This window comes from Hipposideros armiger, unplaced genomic scaffold, assembly GCF_001890085.2.
Source record: "Hipposideros armiger isolate ML-2016 unplaced genomic scaffold, ASM189008v1 scaffold_606, whole genome shotgun sequence".
NCBI lineage: Eukaryota > Metazoa > Chordata > Mammalia > Chiroptera > Hipposideridae > Hipposideros > Hipposideros armiger.
In genome coordinates, this window is record NW_017731956.1 from 282,205 (window position 1) to 293,329 (window position 11,125).

General features: G+C 42.0%; 1 protein-coding gene across 1 annotated transcript; it reads right to left on the reverse strand.

Moving 5' to 3' along the window:
• Positions 1–9,145: 9,145 nt before the first annotated feature.
• LOC109371972 (uncharacterized protein C12orf74) lies at positions 9,146–10,481 on the reverse strand. Its single transcript, XM_019624767.1, is given in 2 exon segments — positions 9,146–9,241; positions 9,786–10,481. Coding segments are annotated over 2 exon segments (792 nt in total).
• Positions 10,482–11,125: the final 644 nt, after the last annotated feature.

Sequence of the window (11,125 nt, forward strand, 5' to 3'; positions counted from 1 at the left end):
TGCAGGCGGGCTCATCATTCAGACCGCCCCTGCGCATCGGAGGGTGGCTTCTAGAAGCCTGATTAATGCCTGTTTTTGTTTTTGTTTTTTTTTTTTAAGGAAGGATTTGGAGGCTACCTCAGACTCCAGGCACAGGAGGGCTATGAGGGTACATAACCCCCCATATGTCACTTGACACCTTTTTAAGCTTTATTGATCATTCTGACTAATCCAAAGCAGAACACGTCCCTTGAAAATGTCAACACAAATATACCAGACATGGTCTGACTCAGAAGGGCACCAGGAGAAAGCCCTCACACAAGTCTGCAAACTATGCACACAGTTTCAGAGGGGGCAGGATGCGTGGGTGCTCGTGTGTCACCAGCACCCCTAGATTTCCAAGGCTGGTTGTTTAAAGTCGGCACTTTATTTTTCCCAGACAAAAAGGAGAATTCTTGTTGGAAAAGCTTAGCAAAAAGGTCTGTCTATGTCTTCTTTCCTCTGCCCCATTTCATGACACTTCCTGTCTGTTGGATATTCACACAATAAATGGTTTACATGTCAGATACACTGGGGGTGGAGGGCAGCTCCAAAGCGACAAGACACATGCTCAATGATATTGAAACAGCAAAAGGGTAAGGGACTGCCGCCCTGGGAAACCTGCCTGATAGCATTGAATTGTAGGGATTTTCACAGCTTCCACATCAGAGCTGTTCAGAGATATTCCTTTGGTCTATTCAGAGGGATGAGAGATATTCCTTCTACTTATTGACCAAAGTAATCTCTAAATTCTCTTTTTATCAACAAATAGCTTAACATTTAGGTTACTTCATATGCAGAGGAATTTTATCTCAGTTTACCAACCAAAGCATAGCTATGGATTTGCCTTGAAAGTTGGGAGTCTGGGTCTGTTAGATGTTGGGTATTGTGATTTGGTCCATTGCTGTGCAGCTCCCCCACGCGCCCGCACAGAGAGGCCTGGAGCCTTAGTCTCACTAGTCTTTCCTCTGCTGCTACCATTTCCCACCTGCATGCTGCTTAAGCCCCACATGCTTTGGAGCCGAGTTCCATGCTTTGACCTACACGAGTGACGGCCTTCCTACCTGTACTATCATCTGTTGCCTCATAATTGTACATTCCTCGATCTCATGCTCTTTCTTGTCAATATGTCTAATGTTGGCGTCCTGCTCATGCCTTGTCAGGCCTGTCACGCTGTTGAGCAAAGCTGGGTGTGCATTAGAAAACGCTGTGAAGTTTATTATAATACCATCCTCAAGTCCTGCCCTTGGGATTCTGACCCAGTGGGTCTGACCCAGTGGGCTTCTACCTCTGCAGTTTTACCCAGCTCCTTAGATACTCACCAGAATTGGAGAGAAACTAATTTTGAGGATACAAGTACCTTGATATAGGCCTTTCCTACCTTTAGATTTTTAAGTGTAATTTCAAATTTTCAGCTTTTTGCTAATAGCATGTCCAGATCATTTTACTTATAAACAGTAGGACAAGTTGTTTAGGAACTTCTGTTAATGAATAGCCCATACATTTTTACAAAATATAATGAATGTCCCATAAACTCTTACAAAATACATGAAATAGGGCTGCTCAGACTCTGCAGGTAGATGCTGTCGGCATAAAAGGAAGTTAATTTTCAGCCATAAAAGTCTGCTTCCTCCAAGAAGTCTACCCTGATGCTCAAAGAAGTAATTTCTCATATTTGTGTGCTGCTCTGCACACTCACTAGATCAGGCCCTCAGTATCTTTCATCTGGCTCACACAGGGCTGAAGCTGAGACCTTGGCTTTCTTGCCTGGGTGTTCAAATCTCAGGATGCTCATTCTGGAAAGGTGGGCATGTCCCTGGAAGAGCTTAAGAGAATCTCTGTGGACATGAAATTTTTATGTTCCTCAGAAGAGAGCACAGCTTAATAAAAACATCAAGAATTACAGTTGGAATATAGAGACCTAAGAAAACAGGAAAGAAACTCTGCACATAGTAACACGAGAGGAGACATGGATTGGTGTAGAAAACCAGCTCCTCCATCACCCTCTGTGGTAGTGGACTCGGTTTCTGAGCACCCTCTCTGAAAAGGACCCCATGTCTGTGTCAGCAAGAGTGGCTCTGATTGTTGGATTAATGATATGAATGCAAAAAGTTGCAATGAATTCAGAAAGACTTTGAATTTAGGTCTCACAGTGGGAGGGGTGTCCGTGATTCCAAATTGGTATCTGATTTTTGCCATCCCAAATATTAGAATTGCTTCTTATAAAAAATGGCATCATGCCGGATCATCATGTCCAATCTGGATTGAATATCTACTGGAAGCAATCACTGAAATAAATTCATAATTTTTATGTACTTCCTCCAAAACAAAATAGTGTGTTCTGTGTGATTAGGGTAGGGAAGATAATTTTTTGATACCTCATTTCCTCAGAGGGAGATTAAGGTAGGAAGTTAACAAATAATAACTACAAAATGTTTGGGGTGTGGCTGGCAACCCATTGTCACTGTGTAAGTACAGTATAATTTCATGTTGTCTTTTATTTGTCTGGGAAAGCACAACTAAACAGACATCCTTGAGAAGTGCTTTGTTTGTTTGGTGTTTAGCTATTCTGGTTCTTTGCTTCAGGAGAAAACTCTGGATGTCTAACACAGGCCTCACAGCCCTCGGGCTTGCCCCCAACACCCCTCCCCCACACTCAGAAACCCCAACACATCCACACTTTCACTAACCCTGAGTTGCGCTGCCCCAGGCTGGTCAGATCCGAAGGGACTAGTCCCATGTTGGCTGGAATAATCTTGTCTCCCTTCTGGTACCAGAACGTGTCCTTATTCTGTCCTCTGTTGAAGAGCCGAAGGTCCGTGGTGTGGGCTGGGACAGCAACAATTTAGAGAATCCAGAGAATTCTCTCCCACTGCTGAGCAGGCCTCACACCCATGCAGCAAAACGCAATAATGAGCCTGCTCACCCTTGTCAGTGCCGGAAAAATTTCTGGCTGCTAGAAATGTGTCCCCAGTGGACCTCAAGTGCATATACTTTGAACAGTTGGTCTCGGTGAATATTACTCGAATTTAAAATCCTCTGGTACTTACCAAGTCCCCACTTTTACTAGGCCCCTGTTAAGTGCTTTACATGCATTAAATGATTTTCACAAGCACCCTATGATGGGGGAAATTACTGTCCTTATTACAGAGTGGAATAAGCTGTGGCTTAATGAAATAGCTAAGGAATTCACCTCAGGTTACATTGTTAATGAAAGGCAGAGCCTGTATTCAGAATTCAAATATTACAAGTCTGACAGCAAAGAGACTTATACATAGGAAGAAGAGAAAAGATATTACAAACCATTTTAAAGCACAAAGTGTTTTTAACAATTGATATAATCATGGTTACTACTTTAGGTAAAAGAGGGAGTATAGTAGGTTAGATAGAGGACCCCAGAAGATGTGACCCCTGGAATCTGTGAATGTGATTTTATTTGTAAAAAGGGTCCTTGCAGATGGGATTAAATGAAAGATCTCAAGAGAAGATCATCCTGGGTTACCTGGGTGGACCCTAAATCCAATGACAAGTGGATTTATGAGACACCTGGAGAAAGGACAGAGAGAAGGCAGAAAGCCCTGTGAAGATGGAGGCAGAGATGGAAGGGATGCAGGTAGCCACGACTGGGATGAAGAAGCAAGGGAGGTCCTCCCCTAGCACCTCCAGAGAGAGCGTAGCTCTGCCAACATCTTGATTTTGGACTCTTGGCTTCTAGAACAATAAGAGTATACATTTCTGTTGTTTTAGGCCACCCAGTTGGTGGTAATTGATAGCAGCCCCAGGACACTAATACAGGGCAACGAGCACTCAATTTATGACCTCCGATTCCCAACTCTGACCTTCATTACATGTGACCTTAGCGCGTCGCGTTCCTAGGCCTCATTTTCCTTATGTGGAAAACAACTGGGAGTGAGACCCTTTCCATCCCTTGCAATCTATGGATCAAGGATTTAAGAGCAGTGCTTTCATTTTCCCCACCAGTGGCTGGTGGGTGGAGGAGGCGATCATTATATGGGGCCCTTTATCTCGGCAGAAATGTTTGAAGATGAATAGTTAAAGCTCCTCCTTTAGAAATATGACTAATACATTATTTGCATTTTTAAAAAGATTCCTTCTGTAGAGTGGGCTTAAACCAAGGGCTACTGGTCTTTAATTTCCAGGTGCAATTTTTAAAGAAAGTAATAAAAAATGCTAGTGAATATGGGGGGTAGCAACTGTCCTATAATGATAAATGTAATTTAAAGGAATAAAAATAATCTTGAAGGTACTACAATTTGGATGAGGCATAGCCTTATTCTTCCCCTGTTCTGAATGTTGCCTTTTTTTTTTCCGTTTTCTTTTTTATCAGGCATGCTTATCAGGCCTCATCCCTCAGATGTTATAGTCCTTTACTAAAAGTAAAATTCATGCTAAATGTACCTTTTTCAGCAGGCAGTATACCAGCAATGGTGTGTGACTAGAAAAGTTAGGTGTTCTATTTTAAGCATCATAATGTTTTGCCATATGCAAGAAATATAGTGCAATTTGGAATGCTTGCTTATAGCTATGGGTTGATTACATAGGAAGAACACACTAAGAATTAGTAACAATTTTTTTTAATCTCTTTTTAAAATAATCAACAGAGAAATGAAAACTTGACTGCCAATTGTGGAACTGTAGCTCTCACGGTTAAATCTGGGATATGTTTTTCCATTATGAGACTCAGAAGATTGTTGGGAACTTTCTTTTGCATCTGACTATAATTTCCAGTTCAAATTTCTACCAAAATATTGCATTTGCTGGAAATCCAACTGAAAAGGCAGAAAGGATGAAGAGCCTCTAGCTCACTGCCCAGAGCCTGGCACATAGTGGGCACTTCATGGATATGGAGTGAGCAAATGGAAGACTCTCCCTGGCATGCATATATATATATATATATATATATATATATATATATATATATATATAGAAAGAGAGAGAGAGAGAGAGAGAGAGAGAGAGAGTTTGTTTGTTTGTTTGTTTGTTTGTTTATTGTATCTTATCAAAAGCTTTATTAGGTGGGTACTATTTGTATCTCCACTTCATGGATGCAGACTTTGAGGTTTCGAATTGTCAAAGAACTTGCCCAAGGTCACATTGCCAGAGAGAAGTAGAGATAGGACTCAAACTCAGAGTTTGATTCCAATAGCTCATATCACCAAGTTGTGCTTCCCCACTGAGGGGTAATTCCAAGTGGCTTTGGGGAGTGTTTTACTGGCATTCAATGTTTTTGTCTGTTTTTTTTCCTTGAGATAGACTTTCAAATACCTTGTCGTTTGGTTTCCATGCTGATGTTGTCCCTTTTGCTAATTTCAATATATTTTTGCTTCTTCTTATTTCCTATTGAGCACTGGAAAGTTAGTCTTTGTTCTCATAGAAGTAGAACGTACGTTTCCCTTCTCAGCTTCAGGGCTGACCAGAACATCAAGTGAGACTGAAAACTTTCTGTGAATATGATTTTAAAGAGCGCCATGAAGGTCTCCCTACCCCCAAGGTCTCCCCCACTTGCTTCCAGATGTTCAAAATCCCACCAACCCTGCTTCATTGTTTGGCTTCAAGTCATGTTCTCTGTCAAAATGCAAATTCATCTAGGAGAGATAGGACCACTGCAAGCCAAGCATTCTGCCAGCATGACTGTCTTCCTTCTTCCCTCCATCCTTTCCTTTAATAAATATTTGTGGAGATAGATTCTAGCTGGACATTGGGTGCTTCAGGTTTAAGGATAAATATGTGGTCTCTGGCCTAAGGGAGGTCTTGGTTCTGGAAGAAGATGAATATAAAAGAAATGCAGCACAGTGTTTTAGATGCTATGATGGAGGCATTTACAAGGCGTAGGGACCCCAAAGGGAATACGCTGCTTTATTTGGAAAGATGAGTGTAGATATCCTTTCAGCTTATAGTCCTTCACACTTTAGTATGGATGAATTCTAAATATTGTTTTCCACGAGGTATATTTTGGTGATAGGAGAAGAAAGTTTGGAGTGAGTGTGAGTTTACTGAAGTATTATAGAGGGAGAGGGAATGACAGCGAGAAAAAAAAGTTCACAAAGAATAACCTGGAATCAAAGTCATAACACTGAACGTATTTTAGAACTGAGCAGATAGGGCCCTTCTTATTTATATGAGTTTGCCCAATTATCGGGCCATGTGTTAAAACACTATAATAAAAGAAGAATCAGTATTTCTGAGAAAGGGTTTCATATCTGTTCTACAAGGCATACAGGTTGTTGTGATTGACAGCCACAGAGGCAAAGCATTTCTTAATTGAGTATACTAGAGGTCAGCAAACTTTCTCTGTAAAGGGCCAGGCAGTAAGTATTTTAAGTTCTCCGGGCCAAACAGTCAGTGACTACTGAACTCTGCCATTGCATAGCTATAAAAGCAGCCAGGGACAGTATTTAAATGAATGGGTATAGCTGTGTACCAATAAAAGTTTATTTACAAAAACAAGTGGTGGGCTGAATTTGGGCCATAGGCCATAGTTTTCTAGCCCCTGATTTATATGATTTAATCGGCATATTAAAGTCCTAACTTAACTAAGTTGAAATAAGTTTTTTGAGGTGGGGCTCCTAGCTCCTGGACGGGCAGCAGGGCTCAGGTGGAACTCTTTTCCTGACATTCTATGACTAAGCCTGGTAAGTAGCTATCTGAAGGAAGTAGCCCTTTGAACAAATGGCTGCTGTGGAAAAGACTGCAGAGACATGACAATGAACAGAGGGAGGGAGCACAGACAGATAAACAGGGATCTTTGTGCTATAGAAGGTTAGCACTTTACCAAAGATTCATGCTTCAGGTAAACTTTTTGGTTAAAAAGTGTAGATTGAGAGGTCTATGGCTGATGAAAAAATTACTTTTAGTAGTAATATATAAATGTTTAGTATGTTAATGCAGAGATTATAGTTACTTAGTCCTTCATTTAATCATTCAACAAACTTTACTTTCTGTATGCCAAGTATTGTACTAAGTCCTGGAGAAACAATATTGAATAATTCAGTCTCATCACTAGTCCACTCTAATTCCCTGTTGTGATTTTTCTGTAAACTTCCATTATTTTGTAGTATATGATTATGACATATTGAGCTGTTTAAGGCCTCAAGTGCTTTGACCAAGACGTTCCTTTGACTTTACCAAGACTATTTCTGTTACTGCCTTCCAAAGATTCTGCATGTCAGTAAAAACTACCCAAAGGTCATCTTTTGCACATGGCCTGATCTGTCCCATCACTTAGCCTTTATGTTCGCTAACTCCATTTTATAATCAAAGCTGGACCCGACTTTTACCTGCTCTGGAAAGCATTCCTTGATTAAAACCCTTCAGATGTGTATCTCTGTCCCTGATACCTCTTCTAATCAAGTATTTCCCCAAAATTTCCACTCAGATGTTCCATAAGTCCTCAAACTCAACATGACAAAACTTGAAACCAAGACCTACACCCCACTCACCCTTAGACCCCTCCCCCACTCAGGGTTACCTAGATCAGCAAATGGAACCATTTGCCACCTAGTGGCCAGAAGCTCAGAGGCTCATTCTTGATGTCTTTCCCCTCACCTGTTATGATCTACTATTCACAAAGTCCAGGTGATGGCAGCTCCTAAGTAGCTCTTGAACTGAGATACTTCTTTCTAATCTCACTCCCTTTATCAGAGTCTAACCTACCAACTTCTCTTGCCTGAACATTCTTATTGTTCTGCTGGAGTCCATTCCCATGTAAATCTCATGTCTACCCTATATCCATCTGATCATATTGATCCAGTCAATGAATCCATTCACACTCACTGCTCTTTGGGTAAGAAACAAAATCCCAAACATCCTACTAGACTATGCATGATCGACTCTATTCAACATCAGCATCTTTCTCTCAGGCTGTTCTTTTTCACTTTCTCTGATGCATTTGAATTAGGTTTCTTTTTAGAGCTTTATTCTAGTTAGCACCTGTGGAAGATTTGCATTAATAACCCCGTTCTTCACCAACCCTAGTATCCATACTATTTGCCATATAACATTTCAGTGCTCTCCCATTGATTTCCTGCTCCTGAGCTCAGCCATGTGACTTGGTTTGGCCAATAGAATTAGGCAAGATACAGAGCTCAGGCTCCAAGGGGACTTGCATGTTTCTGCTTGTCCCTTGAATGTCTCCCTTCCCCATAAGACAAACAAACATGCCTGGGGTAGACCGTTGGTTCCATGAAAAGAATGAGGGATGTGTGGAGTGGAACCACCGACTGAGTGCAGCCTAGATCAACTCTCAGCAGAGAATTAGATTTATAAGAAACAATAACTGGTTGTTATTTTAAGCCATTGATGTTTGTGGTGGTTTGTAATTTAGCAATAGGTGACCGATACACTAACACAATGATGTGCATTTTCCTGTGGCTTTGTAAATATCCTCTACCTTTGTTCATACATTTAGGTCAACTAGAGTTAAAATCAACAAGGAGTACATAGATGGGCCTCATTTTTCCTGGTATGAACCCAGACTCTTGCTTGAGGATTGAGGTCTAGTAATAAAACAGTGGCTAATTCCTGAAGGATTCCTCTGTGACTTTCCAAATGAAGTGAAGGCTTTCCTGCCAATTCCACAAATTGGGTGGATGAAATTAGGCATGGATCTTGTCCTTGCAGCCAGAGAAATTCTTCATCCCTGGGAGGGATGGCAAACCCACTGCCACAACCTGATGACCATGCTGAAAGTTCAGAGCTGGTTTCTGAAGTGACACAATGCACGTGTGTTCTAGATAAAGGCAGCCAGTCATAACAGACATTTTAAAGGTTGCCCTAGATTTAAACAGCACATCTTGTTTCTTTTACCTTCTCCTCCGAATTTCTCTTTGAAAAGCTATTGAATGTTTCTGTCCTTCCCATGTTCTCTGCTTGACAAAAGCTATTACTAAGTGGATGTTAATTAAGCCACAGGGCCAATTCACTGACAATTCTAAATGAAAACCTTGACTGTGCTCCACTGTCAAACCCTGCCCCCAAAAGCCACAGCCAAATGCTGTGCTGTTAAAGGAGACTCTTGAAATTAAGTCTTTTCACTTGTAAATATGAAGAGTAACTTGGGGGTCTGTCAAACAAATGCCCCAATTAATAAGCCATCAGGTTTGCTATGTCAGAACAGAAAAATAGATGTAAAAGTACAGACACAGATTTCTTAGCACTGGAGAAAATAAATACATACGCACCTGGCTCGATGTAATTCTTCTCCCTGAAATAAATTTTAAAAGTATATGTTTTAGTTTTGCTGAAATCCACCTCCCCCCCCCCCACCAAATTTCAAAGCATGCATCTTGAAAGGAGAGGCAATTAGTTTTCCTAACTAAAATGTTTTACATTTGGGAGAAGGGGGGAAGATTAGAAATTTGAATAATTTATTCTTTCTCTCGTTTTAAACCAGTCAAAGCAGGTTTTCTTCAAATTGCGTGCATTTACATATAGAGGGCTGCCTTTACTATCCAATGCCCAGCAGACCGTCTGTAGCCTGAGCTTGATGGGCCCTTTCTTAAAGAGCCTTTTCAGGGTACAGAGGGTGAAAGTGAACTAGAGCTCCATTCTCCTTCTTCCTCAAACTGTTGCACCCCTTCAGCTTGAAAGTCAGCCCACCCTAAAGAGTGTGTGTCCCCACGGCTGTGACTCCCTGTGCTGTCTCCCATCACAGGAACCCCTGGCGTTTGGGGTCATGTGGAAACCCAGGGGGCAATTTTGCTTTCCAGTCCACTGAATGAGAGGGAGGGGGCTTTGTGCTATGTTACCTGAGGTCTAGCGGGCCATGCAGTGGGGCTGGGCATCGAGTGGCCTCCTTTCCCTGGAAGAGAGGCCTGGGGAAAGGACCCTTCATTGATGGGCTGAAGCACAGGGTGGGTATCCTCATCTGTGGGCTCTGTCTGGGGTTCCAATGAATCAGCTGCCTTGAAGGTCCTTTTGGGGTCTGTAGGCAATCTTGAGCAGAGTCCCCAAGGCGATAAGGAGTGCGGAGAATCCTTTGGGCTTCCAGGAAGACTCTTGGAAAGGTAACATTGGAAGCCTGCAGGCTCCTTCCAGCCTCCCCAGGTGGGCCCTTCCATGGTCTCTTGCTGAGACAAGGAGTGCGATGTCCCACAGCCCCTGCCCCTCCATCTCCTCAAAGTGGGAGAGATAGAAATTCTGCCTGGGGCTTGCCGGTCAAAGTGGAAGAGATTCCCCTGGTTCTCACAGAGCTTCTTTGACAGGCTCCTCTGGGGGCACCGAGGAGAGGCCCTGAGGCTCTGGGACTCCACCTCTGGGCTGGATGACTCTGTCTTCCTCAGGCCACTCAGAGGCCCTGTGGCTGGATGTTTCCAGGGAATACCGTCTGAGTTGCTGTTCTCTGGACCACACGGGGCTTGCTCAGTTTCCTCACCCAAGTGCCATGCATCCTCTGGTATGTCTCTGTCCTTTTTTAGAGGGTAATTACAGGCAGGTTGTTGCATCTTTAGTGAGGCAGGGCAGAATGTGGAATGTGTCACAAATGAGGGAGACTGAGCGAGGTAAGGAAAAGGAGGCGTCTGGAATTTCAAGTGAAACTTTTAACTCATCCTAGGAGACAGGTAGAGAGAGCCCAGTTAACATTAACATCCTTTACCCTTGGAAGATAATTAACATAAGTGAGTCCAGCCTTCTCATCTAAATTGTCTGTATGTCGAAAAGTGTTGACTGTTCACTTGATATCCCTTCCAGGTTCAAAACAAAAAAGCTTTTAAAAACATTAGTGACCTAAAAGACTTCTTGGAAGCCACATAGCTCATCATCTTTTGATTATTTCATTTTAAGAGAATCAAATATACATTAAATTTTCCTTACTGTATGTATGTACTTTGGTGTATTTCAGGGGTATAAGGATGTAAGAACAAAAAAAATAAGGCCCCTTGCTTTAAGTTTTAAATTACAGAGTGAGAAATGGCTGCAAAGATATTACTGCAAAGTATTTGGCAAAAAAACGTTCTAGATTTTATCTATCCCCAGGTTTTGGAAAAACTACTTGCAGGTTTGAATAGAAAAACCCAGCGGTCACCCAGACACGCTACTTCTGTGATTAGAGCTATTTTCTAGGATTTAAACGTGCCTCCCAGTTAAG